Genomic DNA, 24,952 nt, shown 5'->3' with positions numbered 1-24,952 from the left:
TGAATAAGTAAAATCTTTACAAAAACAAAAACAAAAAAAAACCATGGATCTCCTAAAGACATCTGCCTTGAATTTCCTTTTCAAATGGTAACTCTAAGTTTCATAAGGTATCTCCTCCATCATAAGAGAAAAGGAAACGCAAATTTATTTGCAAATTCTCACTTATGTCCTTGAAGACACTCAGTAAAGATTTTATATCCTTGGTCATGGTCCCTATATACTTTTATTTTTTTTAACCTGCTTTACATCCAGACCTCTGTTTTCGTTCAGCTGCAAATACGTAGACCCTGGGAACTATTAATTCAGTTCAACTCTCTGGGAATTATTTCCTCTAAGACTATGACCTAATATCAGCTTAGATCCTAATGACCTAATAAGCTGCTATTAGGTCATAGTCTGTACCCCATCCTCTTCAGAGCCCCAGGGATTCCCAGAGGTGCTTTAGTGGGCGGCCAAGGGGGGACAAAGACGCCATAACTAGCCCATAGGTGGTAAAATTTTTACATCATCTTACAGCTTGGCTTCTTCAAAAGAAAATATGAAAAAATGTCCAAAAATGCAGATGAGATTGATGAGACCACAGAACTCAACAGCTGAGCCCCGGCCAACTCCCTGCAGTGCAAGCTAGCAGCACCGCAACCCAGGGTTTGCGATTCGCATAAGTGGATTTTATTTTTAATCCCAGTGTTTAATGTGTAATTGGGTAAACTAGCCTGTTATTTTACGAAAACTGCAGGTCAGTTTGGAAAGAAGAAATTGGGGGATTGGGGGTGGCTAGAAGTATAACGGGTAAAAGATTTATTTTATATTGGGGGGGAGGGAAAGTGATCTTTCCACTGGCTGGTCCAGAGTTTACATTATAACGTGCATTGTGTCAGAAACATGAAATGCTTCCAAACATGAGAAGTCTTAAAGAAAAATATACCCTTTCTTAGATTTGGGGGGGGGGGCACTCCAACCATTGAAAGTGATTGTTTTTAAACAGTAACAACAAAAGTGGAAGGACCTGACATAGATACAGAATTAGTTTGGATATTGATGTAGAAAAAAAAAAAAAAAACAGGTCTTCAACTTATGCTGCTCATCTAAAGCTGCCACAGGTTATTTCAAGTGATAATTTTGTTAATAAAGCAGGGTGAAACTTGCTGTTGTCAGCCTGGAGCTGCCTCCTCAGTCCCTTGTTTGGTAGGATGTACTTATCAAAACATGCTTGGTTGGATACCTGGTAGTAACCCAGGGTATGCTTCCTAGAGAAGAAACCTCTGTTTAAGGCGGGGGGTGGGGAGGGTAGTTTTGAAGTCAAAGCACAAATTTTTGTTTAAAATCTTTAATATCACAACACTTATAGTAAAATCCTAGCTGCCAGAGGATGTAGGAAGTTTCCTTTCTCCTTCAGGATGTCCACCTGACTGATGTGACTGGATGGTAGGGACCTAGTTTGAATTTTTGGAAGAGGAATAATTTCTTTGCCATCCTTCCTCCTTCCATACTAAACCACTCTCCCGCCTCCTGGTGTGCCTGTCTTCCAGAAGCCACCTGAGGCATGCCTTTCTCTCCAAGCAATTCAGAGTTAGCCACCTTCCCTTGGCCCTCGTCCAAATCTCCCATTCGTTGGAGCAGCTGCTCTACACCAGGTGTGAGGAAGAGAAATCCTCTCACATATTTACATGAATAATCCCCTTGACTCCAGGGAGCTATTTTCATTTACTGCTAAACAGGTAAGAAATATAAGCCAGAGTTAATTTCTAATTATTGAAGTTTAGACAGTGTAAACAAGTTTAAAAAAGCCTCAGGAATTTGCAAGCAACTACAAGGAGACATTGAAAACCACCAAATTAACAGGTACACCCTCTGTGTTTGTGTGTTGTTGGAGGACTTATATGTCCAGAATGACTCCCCCCGGGCAAGTTTGCTCAGTAGGTAGCTTGCTACATCCCAACTCCTGAGACATTTGGTCAGACAGGGATGACATGCACTACTAGTCCGTATTTTAACAAGCATCCTAGTCACTGATGGGAATGAACTATCTTGGGAAACACCACCGATTTCTCCTTCTACACTTTCTTTTGTTTCTGAGCCCATACATTCTCCAGGAGGGAGAAGGGCCCAAGCAAAGCCAGTAGAGGGTTATTTTATGTCAGAAACTGCAAACCTAAAGCTTTGGTCAAGTCACTTGGCCTCTTTACACTGCAGTGTCCTCATTATAAAATAGGAAGGAGGGATCCCTGGGTGGCGCAGCGGTTTAGCACCTGCCTTTGGCCCAGGGAGCGATCCTGGAGACCCAGGATCGAGTCCCACGTCGGGCTCCCGGTGCATGGAGCCTGCTTCTCCCTCTGCCTATGTCTCTGCCTCTCTCTATGTGTGACTATCATAAATAAATAAATCAAAAAAATTAAAATAGGAAGGCTGTGTTGGAGCTCAGCAGCAATGCTTCTAGCTTTAAAAGTCTATGATCTGGATTTCCTATAACTAGACAATCCTCCAAAAACCTGACTTTGAAAACAGGTCTATGCTTGTGTGCCTCTGGCCCCGACAGCCTTCCTGGCCCCAACTCCTATAAGCTATCTAGAGCTACCTGCACTGTTTAGTGATTTATTTTGTATTTGACAAAGCAAAACGAGGGGAAAAAGTTAGCCATAAAATATCAGGGGTTTGTAGCAAAAACACAGTATCCTCTAGATGGGCTAGAGCCCAATTCTTAAAACAGCTGTGTGGACACTGAGTCCAAAACTTCTTTTAAAAAGAGTGGAGGAAAAACATCACTAAGTCAAAGAATATTTCATAAACCATGTAACTACTGTATACATAAACACACTAGTTCTTCAGGGTGCTATAAAAGAACTCCAACAGGTCTTTCATCTTATTTTGCCTCACCTTTCTTACTGAACTTGGTCACATACCCACGGTGAGCAGCAGAGTCTTAGCCATGCCACGGCTTAGGTAATCTACCTTGTTGGCATTGTCTCCATGAAGTAGTTGTATTACTATAAACCAAAAAATTAGCCACTTGTCTCTGTACCATTTATTACACTAGCACAGGGTTTCTCAGCCTTGGCACTACTGACTCAAGGGCCTAGGTAATTCATTCTGGCAAGGGACGACTGTCCTTCGCATGATAGAATGATTACCATCCCTGGCACTTCTAAGTTGTGACAATCAAAAAATATCTCCAGATGCTGTATCACGTCTCCTGGGAGGCAAAATCCCCCCAATTGAGAACCCTGCTGCACTATAAGCGAGTGCTCTAAGTACACAACTTCTGTCATCAGATCACAAGTTTGAGGCAGGGGCTCTAATGAGTATTTCTCAAGCCCTTTTAAGCAAAGGCAAATACTTATCCAAGCAATTTAAAGAAAAACAAAATCCAATGCTTGAAAAAAAGTTATGTATTCCTGTTCAGCCATACTTTTAAAAGTATGATATGGGGTCTAAAAGATACCATCTTAAAGTTTCCATTTCATAAATGGCATATAGACAAGATCTGTAGAATGTAATTAAAAACAGAGTTGCTTCATGCATAGCTGCCCCACAAGCCATTTGTAAAATACTGTGTATCATTCATTTTAGCAGCAAAAGGAGAACTCCCAACTGGAAAGAAATTTTTCTGGCTGGCAGTGTTTTTATAAAATAGAAGTTATCTATTAACTGTGAAAACTAAAACCAATCTATCATAATCACATTAAGTGATTATACTAAAAGTTATTATAAAAGGTATAAATTTATAATGTATTTATCTATTCTGATATACAGCTATAAGTTAATATATTTAAAATCTCATCAGTTAAGACATTAAATAGAAAGCAAGATCCCTCAAACTGAGCACCCTGGCCCATCTTTGCTATTTCAGTTTGCACACAGAAAATACCTGCATCCACGACTATTCAGGACTCTGCCCTTCATGTACATTAATGCAGATCCATTTTAAACAATTTTAGAGACTAAACATCTAGAGGTAAAAGATAAACACGAGGGTAAAGTTTAAAATAACTTTAAACCTTAAATAATGAAAATGTAGCCATATGTAAATATAAAAAGATGGTTTCATCTGTACCAGGTTTATCTTGGCAGATAAAGTCAAAATAAAAATGTATATATATTGCACAACTATGTTAGAATTGTATATTTCTTAAAGAACAATGGTCTTGGTATTTTCTTTCATGTAAAGTATAAATCTTTAAGATGTAATAAGTATATTTGCTTTTTGTAACTGGTTTTTGCCTTTTTTCCCCTCTCCTCCAAAAATATAAAAATGTATGCATGTTCATCAAGTTGCACATTTCTGAAAAACGAACTGGAAAAGTAATCAACATTAGTATGAGAAAAACTCAACTATGAAAATCAAAAGTGTTATTTAATTGTAAACCACTCTTCATACATCAATAAATTATAATTAAAATTGTTTTAAAAACAAAGCTACATTACTTTGTGGAGTTTTAATTTTATGGCTCGTATATTTCACTGTATTTATCTTACGCACTCACTTTGCTTCTGAACATGTTCAAGACTCAATGTAAGAGTGAGGATGTATCTAATCCTACAGTGGTAAGATTACACTAGCAGTGACCACAGGATGTTTTGTAAAAACCTGAAACTACCTTCATGGTTTAGGGACTAAGTATAAAACCTAGACTCTAAATGTGTCCACACATAGCACTGCATCACCTGGAAGCCTGTCACAAAATGCATACTTTAGATGCCATCCGGAACTACTGAATTTGAACAGGATGTTTAACAATCGCTAGATGATTCATACATTACATATTAAAGTTTGAGAAGTACTGCTCTAAACACAATTTATCTCTTGAAATAAAATGTGTGCTTGGAATAGAGAGGGAAAAAAAAGTTACTCCAACTGTTGGAACTTGCCAAGGCACTCATCTGCAAGGTTTTCTTTTTTGTTTTTGTTTTAGTAGTAAGCAGGAGGGTTTAAATACATTAAGGATTAAATATGCTGAAGTTATTATGTGTCATCAAGCTTACTGACATTTAAATTACAGTTAATACAAAGGTTGATGGCATGTGTTTCCATCTACAGTGATGCACAAACATCTCCCATTCCCAGATCAAGTGATCTTTCAAACACCCTCAACTCTGCCCATCCCAATTGTGGTGAACTAAGTTGTAAGAGCAGCTTACTGCAGAACTGCCACCAGTTAGTGTGTCTGGTATGCATCATAAACTTCAACTATGAAAAAAAAAGAACGTTAGCTCTATCACATATAGATCTATATATTAAGGCCACAATTTTGCCCCAAATTGGAAAATCTTGTATTTACTCATTTTTTAAAAGTAATTCCTCTTACTATTCTACGTCAGTTTTTAAAAACTATAAACAGCATTTTTAAAAATTCTATCCTCATCCTAACTCCTTAATAAACTCAGATACTAATTAAACATTGGAAATAATCTTATTCAAAGTCAGACACTACTTTTCATCGAAGAGCCACTCCAACTTAACTTAAAAAGGCTAACTATATTTTACTTTTTAGTTCTATGCCAAAGAAATGGACTGGAGTGCCTGGGTGGCTCAGTCTGTTAAGTGTCTGCCTTTGGCTCAAGTCATGATCTCAGGGTCCTGGGATGGAGCTCCACATCAGGGTTTCTGCTTAGCAGGGAGTCTGCTTCTCCTGTTCCGTCTGCCCCTTCCCCCTCATGTGTGTGCGCACTGTCTCTTAATAAATACAATCTTTAAGAAAGAAAGAAAAGTAATGGACTAAAAATTTGACTCAAGTTGCTCTTGCTGTAGCCCTGGCTCTACTGCCCTCTGCTGGGTCAGCTACCAACTACATCACAAATCATTCAGGCCTTAAGAGACCTCTCTTGCAAACTCGTTGCTAGTAAGTAGTAGCTAGGTAAGATGTCAGGATGGGAATTCGGGAGGGACTAGAGGGGAAAACCTGCCCACTCATGCAGTTAGCCTGATACCTTTACACAACTGTGAGCGTGACAACTACACATGTTTAGGTGTATTTAATTGGGGGCACAATTCTTAACACCAACATCACTTTTCAGTGCATGGTGGTAGCTAAGGCATTGCACTGACCTCAGGAAGTCCATAGTCTAAACTCATAGATATGGTATATCAGGTAGCATAAAGGTCCACAGCAAGACAGAAGGCAGAGTAAGGGAACAGGATTCCAGTTTGAAATAGGATAGTCAGAGAAGGCTCTCTGAGGAGATAACATTTAACTGGGGGCTGAAATAAAGTGGGGAGATAGACTGGAAATATCTGGAGGAAGAGCATTCCAGATAAAGGTACAAGTAAGGACCCTATGACAAAATAAACTTGTTACACACCAGCCACAGCAAAGAGGGTTCGGGGGTGGGGTAGGGGCTGGAGCCCAATCACAGACTGAAGGCCACAGTGAGGACAGTGGGTTCTAGGATGGAATTAGCTCTCAGAAGGCTCCAAGGAGGATGAAGTGACCTCAGTGGGAGATAGAAGAATGGCAGCGGGGGGACTGTCAGCAGGCCACATCAGCAGTCCAAGAGCAGTGGAGTGGAGACCCAGCAGCAGAAAACCGAAGTAGCAGCTGGATTCAGACATCAAATCTGTTTTCAAATTCTCCATTAAGTTCATTCAGGGATCTGAGGTCAAGACTCAAAGTATTGGCTTCTTGACCACTATTCCTCACAACAAACCGAAATATATTGTGACTCCAATATCATTACCAAAGAATGAAAATATTCACAAAATCACAAAATACTTCACTTGTTGACCATCTACTATTACTTTAAAAAAATCCTTTTCATTTTGCTTACTGAAAAATACTTAAAATATAAGTAATCTGAATTTCCTACTTCATAGCATAGTATGTCTACCACAGGCATCTTTCCTCACATGTAAATTAGACTTCCGTTTTTTCCTTAAATTACACTTCTGTTTTTTCCTTACAGCGTTTCCTGTATCTCTGGTTCCTGCAAAAACCCTCATCCCAGACACACACTTATTTTTTTCTCCCTTTTGTCCCACTGGTGTAACATAAGAAGATATTGTGCTTCAGTAAACTATCTTAACTTCTGGAGAAGAAAAATCAAAATGTGATAAAGGCAGTTGTTCACCAAATTTAATTTTAGTACTCTTAAAAAATGTGACTTAATCATCAGTTACCCAAAAACATTCTTTGTTTCTTTTCCAAGATGATGATGATTCTTCATACATTTCCTGAAAAACAGAACCATAACAGGTTCAAAACAGAGTGAATTCAACTACATCTGAAGAATTCAGGTAAATGAGTATCACGTCTATTTAAATCTGTTACTCTTCTAACAATCCAACACTGAAGGTAGAAAAATAAATAAATATGTTCCCTATACTTAAGGACTTCCAATCACGTGGGAGAAACAATAGACAAGACTTAACAAGACAAGGCACAACCAAAGAATAGAATAAACAATTCCATCTGGGACCATGTCAGGGGACAGCCTGAGCAAGGTCATGCAGGGAGGATGGAACCTCTAGTTTTAAGCATTTTTTTTTTCTTTCCAAACACACCTACTACTTCAACATTTCTAAATATGCCTTTTTCTGTATATTAAGGCTATCATTTTGTCCCAAATTTAAAAATCTTATATTTACTCATTTCCATAGGCAGAAGGGGGATTTCCACTAGGTGTGAAATTAAGTGACCACACACCTAATTCCTAAGTAGGTTTGGGCTGCACCCTAGTGACAACTGCTCTGTGAGTGTGGGCCCCATCCACCTGCCTACATCTTGCCTAGATCACCAATGATCTCAAAGTACAGATGGGACTAGAACTCACAAGAATTTAGATACTTCTTGGAAGGGAGGGGAATAAAAATGTATTGTTCTTTCTTCTCACTCTCCTATCAGATTCTATTTCTGAGGGACAGAAATCTAAATTTGACTTTCCTCTGAATACCTGTACACACTTCTCAACCTCCTCAGGCAGAAAAGTAAAACAGAAAGCTCAGCTAGCTCTCAAAGTGTAAAAATGAGAGAATGTCCCAGCTCCTGCTCACTCCCTTATCCTGGGCGCCTACCTTCTTCATCTGCTATCAGCTAGCTAGCCTTTCTTCCTCCCTGGTAAAGAAAGTTACCTCTGCTGCACAGGCTCACAACTCAATGTAGGATGCCCTCCCTACCCCACTCTAGTCAGGAAACTGCCTCAGGTAGTCCATCAACATTGTGGCAGCTCTGTTCATAGCAAAGCCACCATCTATCTGAGCTTCACTAAGGCAGTTTTCTCTCAGATACCCTAACTTCAAATCCCAAAGTATACCCTTCTATGAAAGGGTTTCATTTTTTGTTCAGAAAACACGGTCCCTGAATTTCACAAGCCCTTTGTCAGAGTCCCATTTGCTTATCTCCACTACTGGCTGAGGTGGTAGGCTCCTGGGAAAGACTCACCTTCTGGTCCTTTGCTCTGGCCTTCTAATCTGAGCAGTTAATTCAATTCATTCCTCAGTTTTGCTACCAGCCAAAATGCTGTGGGTAATTCTAGACTCTTGAGTGCAATCACAAGTTTGAGAATTCAGAACAATCCCACTGTTGTTGGAAGAAATTAGGGAGTGGGGTCTTCTCATCCCTTCAGAATGTCCTCTTTAACCAGAGATTTGCTCTTATTGACAGATGTATTGGCAGAATATGAGTTAAAATTTCCTATTTATATTTTAATATCCATTCACTATGCATTTTCTTAGAAGAGGCAATACCCCACCCTTTTCTTTTCCTAAAAAGAAATTCTAGAATGTTCTTTGCTGTTTTGCCTTGAAAAATCTTTTTAAGCTATTGCCTAAATAGCCATGCATTATTCCCACTCAGCAAAAGAAATTCAAGGGAATTCTAATCCAAAGAAAATGAATTCGTACATGAACCAATGGAACAGTCCAGACCAGGAGATCTAGTTGTTACCATCTAGTGAGGCCTAATTTGTGCCATGCATTCTTTGAAGCATGTACTTTTCAGGTTTAGCAAACCTTGGAAAGGAGACATTACATAAACAGCCTATTTCACAGATAAAAAGAACATGATTCTATACAGTCAGGGAAGACCCATGAATACAAGTTCTATACGTAACCTTACTCCTTATCTTTTAAAAATCTATGAGAAAAATCATGTTCAAATGGCAACATTAGATGTTCTCTTACCTTTTTCCATATGGGCACCTTGGCTTTTAAAGTATCAATGGCATAGCTCACAGCCTGGAGGGATGAGGCCCTATGGACCGAGGACACAGCAATGATAACGCTCGCTTCTGATACTGGAACTAAGCTTTAACAAAATGAAGAAACCAAAATGCCATCTCTTTTGAATCTAGTTAAGTAATCTACTGAACAGATGAAAAAAAATTCCAGTAAAGAATTCTTACAACATTCAGTTCTGTTTTTACATAAATTTCCAGATTAGTTAAAAAAAACAGTAATTTATCCCAACTGCACTCAGCAGAGGGGATGCTGAGGTTGTAGCTACTTTGTTATCATTGACCCACTAGACCAGTCTGATGGGCACTGAGAAAAAGGCCTACTGATTCTGATTCAAACAAGGCACAGTGCCAGGTAATACCCAGAGACACAAACTTACTGCATGATGAGTATAATGTGGATTTTAAAATATCAAACAGAAATAAATATAAAATAATTGATAAAAATTATAATTAATAATAAAATAGCAAACTAATGGAATATAACAGAGATGGAGCCTCAATTGTTAGGTTCTTTTTGAAGCCTGGAACTCCACTCTTTTTAGCAGTACAAAAAGGCAAACTAATTTAATAACATTCAAAGGCATTTACATTAAAAGAAAAAAAATCTACTAACAGACTTGTCATACAAACTGAGTCCAGACTATGAAACAATTCTTAAAAAGCCTTAAGGACTTTAGCACACATTAGCACTGCTGTCTGTTTACATTTGGACTTTGTTACAGCATCAGCCACTCTCCAAATGTTACAATGCAACACACAGCCCTAGAGGCACCCAGTGTCTCCACTCTGTGGGCCAGAATAATTCACAAACCTTCCTTGCTTGGTAATATAGGATTGCTATGGAAGGTTCTAGAATCAGAATCAGTACAAAAATGGGAAACAGCAGCAATTAACTTTTAAATTGCTAAAGAAAATCATACCCAAGTCTATGAAACACTGCTATGTGTTTGACTGGCCATTTCTGCCTAATGTCACTACAGATCTTTCTGATTTCATTTTCTGCCATCGGTAGATATGCTTCATATTCTAAACTAATGACTTTTTTCCCTTCAAAGTTGTTTCTTGTAGTCCCTAAAAAGAAAACAGAAAGAAAAAGAAAAATATTACAATAAGGTTTTTCCTTACAATAGAAGTAACATATTAATAGAAAAGAGGATTATTTTTGAATAGACAAGAACATAACCATTTGTCTAAAAATTGCTATCAAACTTTCTCAAAACAAAAACTTGGTTAGAAAAATAAAAAAAAATTATCACAAAGATAAGGAAATAAAATGACACTGATTAGGCAAGTATACCAAAAATATTCATTGGACAAACCAGGAAGGGAAACATGCTCCTAGGATTATCATTAAGTTAGTATCATCACCATATTTCCCCTCAATATTTGGAAAATACAGAATTCTCCCTGCTAATAATGACTTTTAATCCTGCCCTTCAAAGCCTTTAACATATGCTAATTTGAAGATTACTAAAACAAAATAAGAACTAAAAAAATTTCTACCCACCACCATGGGTAATCTTGGCTTACTGTTCTCAGTATCTTTAAATCCTCTATTAACACTGAACATGGGAAACACTAATTTTTCCTGTCTTGTGCAGTCTACAGATAATGTGAAAATGACAACTCACCTACAAATAGGGAGACTGCACCACAGAGTGGAGAAATCACCAACTGTGAGACTTCATCTACGGAGAGTTTCTCAGCAGTGAATTTTATTATATCTTTAGGTTTCTCTTCAATTTCATTCAGATCTTTCCTACAAGATAATAATAAACCTTAACAATAGTACTATAGGCAAACACCCAACGTACAGATTATGTTTCAATTTCTGTTTTTTGTACATTAGACCTGAGAGAATGATAAAAAATAAGCAGGTGTAAAATTTTAGCAAAACTCAGCATATTTGTATATATCCCTAATGAATCAAGCACGATATAAAGAGGAATTTACCATTAACATGATCACTTAAAATATAATCTATCTCATATGCCACTTTATGCCAAATTTTTGAACTGCTGCTCTTATCTTCCAGCATGATATGGGTCAGACATCAAAATCTCCATGCACATTACCTCTAACCACTTCATGTCCACACACCAAACCTAGAACTGCCTTTTTCTTTATCCAAAAAGGAGAGAGGGAGAACAGAAACCATGGTGACTCCACAGGAACTGGGCTTATTTCATACTGGACATAATCCCAGTTAAGTAACTGAGGAAATAAGGAAATGAACGGTGTGCCTACCACCAGATGTCATACAAAGCCCTTTGCCTTGCACTTCTCATTTCCTTCATCATGCATCTATTACATACTAAGAGAACAACCCCATGCACTAGACAAGGACCAGGGAACAAAAAAATCTAGCTCCTGCCCTCAGGGTACCTACACAGGAATGGGAGAAGCAAAGCAATAAAGAAAAATTATAAATAGGAGTAACTTATCAAAATAAACAGCGTTCAGAGACAGAGCATGGGTGCTAGGGGAGGGGTTGTATAAGAGGGTCAAGGAATGCCTGTCTCAAGAGATAGTATTTAGAGGTGAGAACTGATAGATAAAAGAGCAGTACTGTAAAAAAAAAAAACAGGGGAACATGCCTGTGATCTCTGGCACAGACAGAGAGAATGGCAAATAGAAAGCCTCTGGGACAGGAAAGACAGAAGTGTGCTCCAGAACCTACAGGGAGGCTGGAACTCAGGGCTCGAGGGAGAAAACAGATGGGCTGAGACTGGGCACGCAGGTTGGACCGAGAAGGATGAGGAGTCTGTATATAATCATAAATCCTGCAAGATTTCATTCACATTGAAAGACAAGAGAAAGAAGGCTCAGAGCAGTTAAGGACTCATCCAAGGTGATTCCAATCCAACGTTCTCTTCCCTATGCTTCCAGCTACTAAAAAGAAAGAAAAGCATAAATATTCACATTCCACCGGATTATAGGATGTTTCAATCTTCTGTACACACCACCTGAGTTTCTTACAATAACTTAACAGGTAATCCAAATGTGGTCTATGGTTTATGAACTTCAAACCATACCAAATTCCACAACTCGATTCTATAAGGACATGGATTCTAAAACCACGTTACAAATCCTGTCAAACACTTTCTAACAATACATAATGCAGTTGAGTAATCTTCCTAATCTTTCCAAAGAACACCTTTAATCCTCTCTCTCTCTATCTCTCTCTCTCTCTCACACTCACACACACACACACACCTTTAATGGTAGCATACTATTTCTGAATAAATTCCAAACTCAAAAAAATGGCATTTTTCTAAAATCATGGTGGTGATATGGTGACCAGTTTTTCAGTAAAACTGAGATACGTATCTAACAAGAAACACTTATTTCCAAATTGTAGGACTAACAAAGATCCAGTATTTATCAGTATGATGGGCAATTTGCTTCGCAATATATATTCTTTACTTTTGGGGCCACTGCCCTCCAGCAGACTAGAGAAAAAAAAAAAAACAAGTGAAAAAAACAAACTGGTATCCTTATATGTTCCTTTCTTCAATGAAACCAAGGTTTTATCATTGAGTATAGTATTTACTCTTGATTTGGGAGAAAAGCCCTATCACATTAAGAAAGTTTTAGTTCATTCTTTAAAAATAAAAAAAAAGTTTTCGTTCATTCTTAACTTTTTAATTAGAGATAATCATTAATTTCTACATGATTTGTTCTTCAGTTGACAGTAAATTAAGCCTTATTCTCTCTCTCCAGACTATACCAAGAGATACCCTTAGATAAAAACTATGCTGTTTGGGAAGATGCCATGGATCTCAGAGCTACCTATTTCTTCATACCTGGAAAATGGTAACTTTCTTGTTAGGCACAGTGATCTTTTTTACTTCCTGGCTGTGTAATTTTTCTATATTTCTCTGTGCCCAGGAGAGCTTTTATCCTGTAATAATACACATATTTGTGAGAAAGTACAGAGAATCCAATAATCTGAATTCAAACACTGGCTCTGCCACTTATTAGCTGTGTGATCATAAACAAGTCTTTTCTCGAATTTGTTTTCCTTTCTGCAAAATAGGAATATTAATACTCCAGGATTCAGCACTGTGCCTGACACAAAATAAAATTTCAATAAGTCATTTTAAGTGGAGAGAATGAACATGACAAACTGACATAAAACTAAACTGCTTACAAGAGAACAGAAGTAGAGGTAATACGCAGATTCGTGTTAAGTGTGTCTGCATCAATTCTTCTATTATAGCAATAACTACTGGTGCAGACAGACTTACAAAAAGCATATACTTAAAGCAAATCATACACAACTTGTCACCTATGTGATCCACTTCCACAAAATTGATTAAGAAAAATATACCTCACACACCTAAATGGCTCCAGAGCACTACCCTCCACTAATGGGGGGGATGATGGCAATTTCATCTCCTGACTGAAGGTGGAGGAGCTGATCTCCAAGCTCGACATATTCTTGACGGACAGCAAATATCACCTGATTTCTGACATCAGCCAATCTAAAGGGGAAAAAGTATAATTAAAAGTATCAATGTTGTGTTTAGACCTCAAATCTCTTCAGCTACAAAAATACATTAAATATTACATTATTTCATGAAGTGCCATCTGCAAAGTTACTAATTAAACCAACTTATATTATGCAGAGAAAATACATATCCCCTCAAGAACATACTTATTCACCACAAAGAACACAGTAAACTGCTAACAACTCTTTAATAAGATTTATGTTTGGGGATTTAAACAAACAACTCTCCCATCCTCAAAAAAAAAAAAAAAAAAAAAAAAAGGAGTCTAGACTATGCAATATTTAGATTGGGTCAAGAAAAAGAGAACAAGGGGTGGGGGGGGAGAAATTTCCTAATTGGTACATGCCCTTCCCAGGAAATCTTCTCAGCATACAACCAAACTAAGTATATCTCAGAATTTTCCCACAAGACCAGGTATTTTCCAATAGGTAAAAGGTTAAAAATAAAGCAGGACAGAGGCCCCACCTCATTTCATGGATTATCAGGGTACTTTAAAAGCAACTCAAAGGGGCAGCTGGCTGGCTCAGTCCATTAACCACTCGACTTAATTTTCCACTCAGGTCATGATATCAGGGTTGTGAGATCCAGCCTCAGGTCAGGCTCCATGATGAGCACAGAACCTGCTTAAGATTCTCTTTCCCTCTCTCTCTCTCTGCCCCTTCCCCACACTCACTCTCTCTTAAAAAAAAAAAAAAAAAAAAAAAAAAAAAAAAAAAACCTTAAAACATATGAAATCAAGAAATAGTTTTCCCTTTAAACCAACACTGTGGAGTATCTTTTATGATGCACTAAGACTTCCAAATCTATACTGAGTTAAGTGACACAATTAATATTCCTGGAACCCCTTCAAATAAGCCATAATTATACCTTGTTGCAAAAAGGTCTTGAGGTAGGAACAGCAGCAGCAAATTAAAGATTTTCAAGAACCAGAAAAAATCAAATATTATGAAAACTCAATTCAGCAGTAGTAGCTAAGGTTTGTGAGTTTTCAGTTTTCTGTTAATCTTAGAAATTCCTAGTTTGAGTTCTCCAAAGAAGGGGCGGAACATAAAATTTAAAGCACAGGTCTTCAACCTAATTTATAACAATTCCATTTAATGTCATAAAAATGCGGAACCCACATTTTCAGTATTTTGTAAATTATAAAAGCAAATACAATCATGTCCCTTTGGCAGTATTCCAGCTCACTGTAGTTTTTCTTAGTAATATATCTTTAGCCTTCTTTAGGAAATTGTGTATTTTTAGACACCAGAATTTATTAGTAGTTCCAGAAAAATGTCTGACCCTTTTTGACATTAAGCACGGAAATAAAAATTAGGTTTTTTTTCTCTAATCATTTCCACACTTTTCAATGTTTAAAAAGTGTTAATCATATGCATTCTACAAAATTTTAACTACCCAGGATGTCGTGCTTCTATCTCATTCCACAGCTGCAATGCTTTTATTTCTTGTGGAACAGAAATGGTCTCCGAGCGAATCCCTGCTATTTCAGCACTTTTTGCAAAATACAACACTTCAACCTGAAAAGGAGAGAAAATGCCTTTAACGATAACAGTAATAGACCTTATCTGTCTCGGTGGGCTTTCTTTCTTTCCAATTACTTTTTATTTATTTTTGTGAAAGATTTTATTTATTTATTCATGAGACACACAGAGGGAGAAGCAGGCTCCCCCTGGGGACCCCGATGCTGGACTCCATCCTGAGACTCCAGGGTCAGGGCCCTGAGCCCAAGGCAGGTAGGTGCTCAACCACTGAGCCACTGCAGGCGTCCTTCTTCCCAATTACTTTACTCAAAGGCAAATTTTATGAGTTAGAGATAATTAAATCGCCCACAAAAGGTTGGTATAATTGCAAGTTCAAATGTTGAAAGCTCTTTGTTTGGAGCACAATTCAGACTAATCTCCAAGCCCGCCACAACAGAACCTTAACGGTATCTTCTAAAAGACCACGAAGCTGTTCTTGACACAAAAATGACGGCACCTTTTATAAACACTGAAGCAGGGAACTAATGTCTGAGTTCGGAGAGAAATTACACAAATAAAATAACCAAAGAGAGAGAGAGAGAGAGGACACGTGTCTCACGGCTGTCACAGGACCTTTGATTCCTGTCCACATCGCAGGGAACCCGGCTGCCAAGGACTCGGTTATGCAACATACGAACCCGAACGTTTGCAAAGGCAGGTGGGCTTGACAACAGGTTCAACTGGTATTTCCTAGAACACACCTATTCCGTCAGCCTGGTACCTAAGAAATTCGGGCAAGTGAACTAACGCACCTGTCGCTCGCGGTGCAAATCATTCTCTACCAAACAGTCAAGGGGTCTGCACATAATCAAGAGTTTGCAAACGTCTCCAGGAAGCCCCTTTTCTTCTCGGGGACTCGGGAGTTAAACGCATGGGCTTGGAAGCTGTCTCTGCCAAAACGCAGAGCCAGAGAAGCGCGAGGGCGAGGGCGCCCTCCGAGGCCTCAGCGGCCGTCACCTCGGAGACCCCGAGCTCGCGGGGGGCCCCGCCCTCCCGGCTGCGGCAGCGCCCAAGGGCGACGCTGGGGGCGCTGGGCGCGGACGTCAGGCTCGACGAAAGTCGCCTCGGAGCAAGGCCGGGCCTGTGGAGCGGAGGAAAGGGGGGCCGATGCGACCGCGAGGGCGCGCCGCCCTTACCTGACACCGCAGCACCATCCCGCCGCGGCCCCCGCTCCGGTGTCCCGGCCGCGGAGGCGGAGCAAGGTCGGCGGAGTGCGCAGGCGCAGCCCCTCGGCCTCTTCCGCCCGCGCCCTCGCGGGGCCTGCGCAGAGCTCGCCCCGCCCCGCCCCGCCGCGCCCCGCCCCGCCCCGCCCCGCGCAGGGTTGCAGCCGCGGGGGCTTCCGGCTGCGCACCTGCTCCGCGCGAAGTTCAGGGGTCCCTCGCGGGCGGGGAGCGGCGGGAGCTCCCGCTCTAGGTGTCACGGGCCGCGGGGAGGCCTGGCAGCTCGCGTCCGCCTTCTTAGATGCGGGGACGACGTGCGGGAGAGGGGACACCGGGCCGTCACCTGCGTTCCGCTCCGCCGCTTGCTCACCTGTAGGCTTGCCCTTGACGTCCCGTGTATGGTCGACGTCCCTCAAAGGCCGAGTGTTCGCACTGTGTCAGATTTACACTTTCCCGGTTCACTAGCTGCTCAGGAATTTGTCCGATTGCTAATCTATCCATCCAGCATTTCCAACTTTTTATGAACAAGAACTCTGTTTTAAATTGCTTACAGGGATCCCTGGGTGGCGCAGCGCTCTAGCGCCTGCCTTTGGCCCTGGGCGCGATCCTGGAGACCCGGGATCGAGTCCCACGTCGGGCTCCTGGTGCATGGAGCCTGCTCCTCCCTCTGCCTCTCTCTCTCTCTCTTTCTCTCTCTCTCTCTCACTGTGTGACTATCATAAATAAATTTTTAAAATTTTAAAAAAATTGCTTACACAGTTTTGTGGATATAAGCCAGGCACGCTTCCCCTTGGAACTCAGTGCTGATTGGGAGACAGTCGTAACCCATAAATGTTAAGTCCGTGTACTAAAATGCGATACTAGAGGCACATGTGACATTTCATGCAAGTGGTAAGGGAAAGGTGGCTGGGCCCCTGAGGAGTATAGGATGTCTTCACAGAGGCATGCTTGAGCTCAATCCGCTAGATTGAGGAGCAGGGGATGTCAGAGTGAGGGTAGGGATGAGGGAATTTCACTAAGGTGTGCCAAGCTAGCGGGATATCAAGCAGCATTATGAGGTCACAGAAGGGCAAATAGTTGGCAGAGTAGACATGACCCCTGCAAGGAAGTATTGGAAATGAGGCTAGATACCAGGTAGTAGCCCGTGGCAAGAAAAATGGACAAGAATTGACTGACACTGACATATATTTTTGTAAAGTTGCTTAACATCAAGGATAAGGAATTATATTCACAAACAGGAAAGCAGGGGGATGATGACAACAGCCTTAGACTTCTCTGTGAGATCTAATGCCAGAGGATGGTGCAATATCTAAAAGCGACTAAGAACAAAAGCATGACCCAAAATGTTACATTGGGTGTAACATTTGCCAAGGGGGTGTTGTAAAAGGCCAATGGCTAATACTCCTAAATCTGCAAAACCTCAAAAAATGCAATATTCAAGAGCCCTTCTTATAAAATGTTGTCAGACAAAAATCCAGTCAATCAAGAGAGTAATCAAACTAAAAACTCAGTAATAAAGAAGTTAATGGTAAAAACAAAGAAACTGAAGATGAGATTTTAATCCATTTAAATTTTTATAAAACAAAGACAATTGTGGGATTATGGTTATGGAATAAATGTAAAATAACATTGAAATAATAAAAAATGGTTATAGAAACTGCCCCAAATTGGAACATGTAGTTACAAAATACAACTCAAGCCTCTTAGTATTTTTCCATAATCTTGTTTCTTAATTTTAGAAGGATCTTTTAGGGGCAGCTATGTCTTATGAATAAATAATCTGATGATTTGTAATTCCTTCAATTATTTTGTTGTTAAATTCAAGTAAAAGAAAGATCTAAAAAAAGAAAAATAGTACAAAGTATAATTGCATTTAAAAATTATATATATATAACTTTAATGCCCAGAGAAAAGGCATGCAATAACATTCACCAAATGATAATTGTTACCATATCTAGGTAATGGAATTATAGATGATTTAAAAAACATTTTTGCTTTTTTCTTTGAAAGTTTCTGTGCTGCTTGATTTTTAGAAACCATTTGTTTATTCTATAAATATTTATTGAGTATTCATTGTTATTTAAGCACCAGGGACACATCTGTGAACTAGAAAAGCAAGATCCTTGCCTCATGGAACTTACATTCTAGTTTGGAAGACACTATATGTAAAACAACAACAGCAACAAATAAGAACAGTTTGTGATGAATGCTTAGAAGGAAATGGGTAGAGAAGGAGCAGGATGCAGGTTTGTGCAGGGGGAAATGAACATCGCCTGACCTGAGCTGAGATCTGAAGGATGAGAGGAGCCAGACTTGTGCAGTGCTGCAGGAAGAGGCAACCTGGCTTTGGGTAGGAAAGACTCAGCATGTTTGAAGGATTAAGAGAGGTCAGTGTGGCTGAATGTAAATAGTAAAAATAAAAATAAAAATAAGAGAGCAAGTAGGAAAGCAAGCCTGGTGAGATGATTTTGAAAAGAATAAAGGGAACCTGGGAGGTTCTGAAAGCCAAAGTAGATTTTCACTTTCAGTAGAAAGCTACACACAAAGACACACATGCATACACATGTGTACACACACATGCACTTTTGAAGATATGATTCTGAATCTACTCTGGGCCATTTTGAGGAGCTTGAGCACAAATAAGTCTAAAAAGGAATCCAGTGAAGCCTTATCCATGGACTTTTTAATTGTGTGATATAATAAATTCCTTACTTTTCCCAAATATTTTCTGCCATAGTTTTTCAGCTATTAAATAGTATCTAGTATTGTTGTCTAGTATAAGTTGAAGATTATACTCATACTATGTTAACAAATGGAAGGAATATATTTCAAGTCTCAGTCCATATGCAGGCCCTTATTATTAAGTGTAGTCGAACTTGAGAAAAGTGAAAATCTCTCTCTCTGAGGAAATCTCAACTGTGTGGTGTAAGATCTGTAGACACATGGCTAATGTCTTTAATATATTTTGGGTGGTATTTGAACTCCTCACTTAAAAAATGGATAATACAACAGTTTTTTTTTTAACTAGCTCAGCATAAACTCTCATCCGGAATTACTCATTTTAACAGGTTGCCCAAAGAATAAAGAGCTTGCCAGAGTGCCTTGTACCTTGTAGGTATGCAAAATATTGTTGATGCAGTTTTGCAATTGAATGAAATTATTTACAAAATAACACATTTTTCTTGTGTAATTTTATTCATTGGTCGTTTTCAATGAAAACATGAAAACCAGGATACACTAGGTATACATTAGTTTATTCAAAGAAATGAAAATCAAAAGAAACACGCCCCCTTGTGGTTAGCTATTCCATTTGCAAATCCTTCACCTAAGTGGGAAGTAAATACAGAAGAGGTTTTTTTTTTTTTGCAAATGGTCAGCTTTTCACTAACCATATTCTGAAGCCAATATACAATCTTCCAGTTTTGGATGGCAGAGAAAAATTGGATCTCAAAATTTCATGTCTGCATAATCTAAGATAAGCACACAAATAGATTAAAGAAAAAAAAAACAAACAGAAAAATACACCACACATGGGTTGGTGTATTTTTATACCAATAAAAAAATACAATTACACAAAAGTTTTGCTGACCCCTGAGGTACAGAGAAGGAAGCATCTATAGCCTGAGGGCATGGCGTGGGCTGAGTAAAGTATTGGAAGAGATTTTTCTCAGCTAGGTCTGAGAAAAAGAAGGAAAAATACAAATAGAAAATACCAGGCTCTTTTAAGGAGCATGGTGTGGGCTCTAGAAAGCTCTTACTATTCCTTAATATTCTTAATATTCTTAAGAGGGAGAACTTAGGAAAACAAAAACCTGAAAAATCTTACCAAAGGAGAGTTGGTGACACAGAAATCTTTATAAAAATAGGAAATAAGGAAATATTTCCCTTCAGAAATAAAAAAAATTAACTTGAGGCAGTTGCAAGAGCAAGGAGAGGCAGAACCCAGAACCCTTAGTGTCAGCCTTGGAAAAGTCCTCTTTGCCTTAAAGGTGCTCACGAAAGGAGTCAACCCCACTTATCACATCCCTGTCAGCAATTAATTTTAGAGTAGAAACAACAGATGCCTGAATACAAGATAAGACCACAGGTGGTGCTGCCTCTCCTTAAAAGTGGCAAAAAAGTCCCATATTTCCAAATCCAACTAGAAGTGGAGGAGGATCTGAAGCCCAAGTTTATCCCTGGATGTAAAGGGATATAACAGATATTATGAAGTTAACCCAGATGAAGACCTTTAACTAAAATACAAAAGAGAACAGATCCTAGTTTGGCCAACAGAGGCTGCACACAGACCTAGCTGAGGAAAATCTCTTCCAATACTTTACTCAGCCCACCCTATGCCCTCAGGCTATAGATGCTTCCTTCTCTGTACCTCTGGAGTCAGCAATCCTTTTCTGTAAAGGGCCAGATGGTAAATATTTAGATACCCCAAGCCTGTGATCTGTCACAGCTACCCAGCTCTGCTGTTGCACCATGAAAGCAGCCAATGACGCTACGTAAATGACTGTGTTTCAATAAAATTATTTACAGAAATAGGAGATGGACCCATTTGTAGTATGTGCCATATTTGCTGACCCTCCCAGTATCACTCATAAAATAAAGGAAAGGGACAGAGGTGGAGAAAGGGGGAATTCAGCCACATTGTAATCAGCATAAATGCATTTAGACAAATCTTTACATGTTAAGTATCAGTGAATTGAGAAACAGAAAGTAAAGTATAAAAAAGGGAAAATACATGTCAGCAAAAATTGATTAAAACTAATATGAAAAAACGGGACATAAAATATAAATACATTTTAATTTAAGAGGTAAATACTACCATATAATAAAATACCTTAGGGGCAGCCCTGGTGGCGCAGCAGTTTGGCGCCGCCTGCAGCCTGGGGTGTGATCCTGGTGACCGCGGATCGAGTCCCACGTCGGGCTCCCTGCACGGAGCCTGCCTCTGCCTCTGCCTGTGTCTCTGCTTCTCTCTCTGTGTGTGTCTATGAATAAATAAATAAAATATTTTTAAAATTTTTAAAAAAATACCTTAGGCCTGGTTCCCCAGAAGCACAAGCTGAAATGAGGACGCAAATACACCTGTATTTATTAAGGAAATGATCTTAGGGAACTATTGGTTAGGAAGTGGGGGAAAATAGGGATAGGGAAGAAACCAAGCGTGCAAGAAACCAATTTCTGGTAAAACTGCAGCATAAAATAGATGAGAGTGTCTTATTAAACCTGGCAGGATTGAACATATATGTTTACTTCTTCTCCCTCTGAAAGTATGGGGAAAGGAAGAAGACATAAACCCATAAGGTTGAGAAGAATAGGAAAAACAACTAAAGAAAAATGTTGGAAGCTAGACAGTAGATGAGACATTTCCAGTTCTGGTTATGATTGAGGAGCCGGATTGGGGCTTACCTTCTCACAAAAAAATTAAAATCTGGAAAGATATATCAAACAACTATCTGTACACACTGGATTGCATTGAGGGAAAGAAAGCGCATGTGGTAAGCCTCACCTTCATTCCAGCTTTCTCTTTAAGGGTATTTTTCAGACCTTGGTACAGGGAAAGAGACACCAAGAGAGAAGGCAGATCGGAAAGAAAAGAATGAAGACAAGATATACTGTGCAAGCACTAACCAAAAGAAAGCTCATGTGACTATATTCACAAAGAACAAAATGGGTTTTAAAGTAAGAACTATAAGAGATAAAGAAAGATATCACATCATAAATTAAAGATCAATTCAAGGAGCGCCTGGGTGGCTCAGTTGGCTAAGCATCTGACTCTTGAAATCAGGTCAGGTCATGAACACAAGGTTGTGCAATTGAGCCCTGAGTTAGGCTCCACTCTGGGTGAGAAATCTGCTTAAGATTCCCTCTCTCCCTCTGCCTCTGCCCCTCCTCACCCCCCAAAAATGGTCAATTCAAGAGGAAGGTATAACATTTTTAAATCACTATATACCAAAAATAAATAAATAAATAAATTAGTTAAAAAAATGAATTAGTATATACCATATAACATGGCTTTAAAATACATAAAGCTAATATTGACAGAACTAAAAGAAAGATAGATAAATCCACAATCACATTTAAATCCACAATCCCAACTGTGATTGTAGATTTAAACACATGTCTATTGATACATGTCTATCAATTGATAGACAAGCAGACAAAAAATCAGTAGGAATAGAGAAGATTTGGATACAACAATTAATCAATTTGATCTCTCTCTCATTGACATATAGAACACAATATTAAATAACTGCATAATTCTAAGTTGAGTTTTTTTTTTTTTTTGTACTTTGAAGCTGTTTCTCCATGGCATTCTAGTTTTTATTTTCTCTTCTGTTACCTTATCTTTGTTTCTCTACACCTACTGTGGCTTTTTCTCCTCTCTGTCTGTGTTTTTAAGATTTTCTCAATATCCTAAAAACTGTTATTTCATGTATTTTGTCCACTTTTTTTAGCTGTCTCAGTTGGAAGGGTAAATATTGTCCATATTACTCATCTTAGCCAGAAGAAGAGGCTTTTCCATAGCATTTTGGAATAGAAACTGGAAAGATACATTCCAACTTGTTTCTGGAGGCATAAGCTTCTGACTGCCTAGAGTTGTGTGCCTACAGTGAGGGTTGTGACTGGGAGTTTAGGGGTCAACCTAAGTATAGATTTTAATTTAAAAATCCTGTATTTGCTGTATGTTCTTATTTCCACACACCTTTGGGCTTTTGCTCCAGCCCCAGTTTTCTGAGACCTAAACTTTCTCCATTGTATCCTTCTCCTTAGACATCCTAGACAATGTTACAACTCCCTCTAACCTCATTAGTTACAAGTCCTCCAACTGCACTTTTTCTTCCAAGTATTCATTGATACCTCATTCATTCATTCTCTATCTCTGTCTCTCTCATTGAGGATATATCCTGTTGAAATTCCAACAATTTTATGTAGTCAGCCTGCCATATTGACCACAAAATCTGGCCTTTATATTTTTTATGCTGGTCAATTCTCTTAGCACTCTATATATTTATTTTTACTCAGGGAATCAATCAAATTATTTAGTAGAGTCTTAAGCAAAGCAAAGCAATCTAATATTTAACATTATTCAGATCCAGACTTCATGCTTCACTTAGCTTCAGGAGTCAAATTTACCACTTATTGTCCACATTGGGTTCATACCACAGAAATTAAATCAAAAGGCTTTTACATTTTATGTACATTTGAATTATGTGTGTTTAAAGTCATCCAAATAAAAAATAATAAAGTTTCATTTTATATAGTATCTGAAATACATTATTTTTTAAAGATTTTTTTTTATTTATTTAAGAGAGAGACAGAGAGCATGAGCAGGGGGAGGGGCAGAGGAAGAGGGAGAGGGAGAGAGGCAGACTCCCTGCTGAACATGGAGCTTGACCCTGGGCTTAATCTCTCATAATGAGATCATGACCTGAGCAAAAACCAAAAGGCAGACACTCAAACCACTAGGCCACACAGATGCCCCTGAAGTACATTATTTTAAATTGAAATTAACTAATTAAAATCAATTAATTCAATTATCAAAATCAATTGATTAAAAATCAATTAAAAAATTGCTACTTCAGAATTGGCTGGGTACATGCTATTTTTGCTCTTGCCACATGATGGCACCATTTTAGCTAATAATTACAAATACCATCCACCGATAGAATTTTTCTTCAGTTTTACATCCTTTGAATGCTACTAAGTTTCATGAAATTATTCTCAATTGAATAAAATGTAATCACCAATTTATAGACCTGACCAATATTATAATTTGAATTGAACTAAAGAATAGTCAGGACTCATCTATCAAGGTTCTCCATAGGTCTCCCACTGTGGGGACCTAAAAGCTGTAATTTCCTGAAAGGTTTTGCTGTCAGGTTTCAGAGATGCCCTAATGAAAAGCCAAGTTAGGTACATATTACAGTGTTCTGCTTGTACAGAACAGTCAGCTAAGAGTGTTTATACTGTGTGAATCCAAATGCTGAGAGATTAAAATATGCCCCAGTCAATAATCAAAGATAAAATATTTGGGAAGATGAAGAGATGGTTTGCTGATTCAAGAAGTAAGCCTATTAGAGATCTTCAATGAACATAATTTAATTATATACAAGAAACATTTATTTAGTGTTTTTTCTCCATGCTTATTAAGGCCTTGAACATCAAGGACCCTTTCTGGCTATGACTTCACCTTTTATAGTATTTCTTCCCCTTAATAAGAAGAACCAATGTTTTTCAAGAGCCTTCTATGTGCTAAATACCATGCTCTGTGCTTTGCATTTTTATGTCATTTACTTCTTACCACAAGCCTTCAAGGTAAGTATAGTCATTATTTTAAGATGAAGGAAGCTCGGACATTTACCTAGTATCATTCATCTAATAACCAACAGCTAGGGTTTGTATCTGGGTCCTTTGTGCCCAAAGCCCACATTCAATCTTCACCCCTTTGAATATATGCACCTGCACTTTCTATGTTGTCTCTTTTCCCATATGAATCAGCATCCCACCTATAATTATGCCTGACAGTTGCCTGCTAGAGATAATTTATACATTCCTTGATTATTTATAGCTTTAAAAATAATAGTGAAAG

General features: G+C 38.7%; 2 protein-coding genes across 9 annotated transcripts in view; one reads left to right on the top strand and one right to left on the bottom strand.

Moving 5' to 3' along the window:
• The window catches only part of ITGA2 (integrin subunit alpha 2), a 102,199-nt gene extending 97,783 nt beyond the window's left edge, over window positions 1-4,416 (top strand). The window contains exon 30 of the mRNA XM_038535122.1: window positions 517-4,416. Within this exon, the coding sequence (XP_038391050.1) occupies window positions 517-597 (81 nt within the window). The 3' untranslated portion in view covers window positions 598-4,416. The remainder of the gene's footprint in view (window positions 1-516) is intronic.
• A 2,629-nt stretch (window positions 4,417-7,045) lies between these two features.
• On the bottom strand, window positions 7,046-17,379 carry MOCS2 (molybdenum cofactor synthesis 2). Of its 8 annotated transcripts, none has more exons than XM_038535129.1 (7): window positions 17,121-17,379; window positions 15,081-15,202; window positions 13,502-13,655; window positions 10,800-10,927; window positions 10,089-10,239; window positions 9,113-9,182; window positions 7,046-7,165 (listed from the first exon to the last, which is right to left on the bottom strand). In XM_038535129.1, the coding sequence occupies exons 3-7, from the start codon at window positions 13,606-13,608 to the stop codon at window positions 7,097-7,099; spliced, it is 525 nt and encodes a 174-aa protein (XP_038391057.1). In that variant the 5' UTR covers window positions 13,609-13,655; window positions 15,081-15,202; window positions 17,121-17,379; the 3' UTR covers window positions 7,046-7,096. The 8 variants fall into 8 exon arrangements, with proteins under 8 accessions (XP_038391057.1, XP_038391051.1, XP_038391058.1 ...); XM_038535123.1 differs by having other exon boundaries at window positions 9,113-9,236; window positions 17,121-17,377; XM_038535130.1 differs by having other exon boundaries at window positions 13,511-13,655; window positions 17,121-17,377.
• Between the last annotated feature and the right edge of the window lie 7,573 nt (window positions 17,380-24,952).

Source organism: Canis lupus, chromosome 4 (genome assembly GCF_011100685.1).
Source record: "Canis lupus familiaris isolate Mischka breed German Shepherd chromosome 4, alternate assembly UU_Cfam_GSD_1.0, whole genome shotgun sequence".
Lineage (NCBI taxonomy): Eukaryota > Metazoa > Chordata > Mammalia > Carnivora > Canidae > Canis > Canis lupus.
The sequence above is the reverse complement of the archived record's forward strand: the minus strand, read 5'-3'. Positions and strand labels throughout refer to the sequence as shown.

Coding starts and splice junctions, on each gene's coding strand:
- MOCS2 (XM_038535123.1), bottom strand. CDS start 13,608: ATGTCGAGCTTGGAGATCAGCTCCTCCACCTTCAGTCAGGAGATGAAA. Junction 10,928..13,501: donor GAGCCATTTAGGTGTGTGAG/GTATATTTTTCT, acceptor ATTATCTTGTAG/GAAAGATCTGAATGAAATTG. Junction 7,166..9,112: donor AGGTGCCCATATGGAAAAAG/GTAAGAGAACAT, acceptor TCTGTTTTTCAG/GAAATGTATGAAGAATCATC.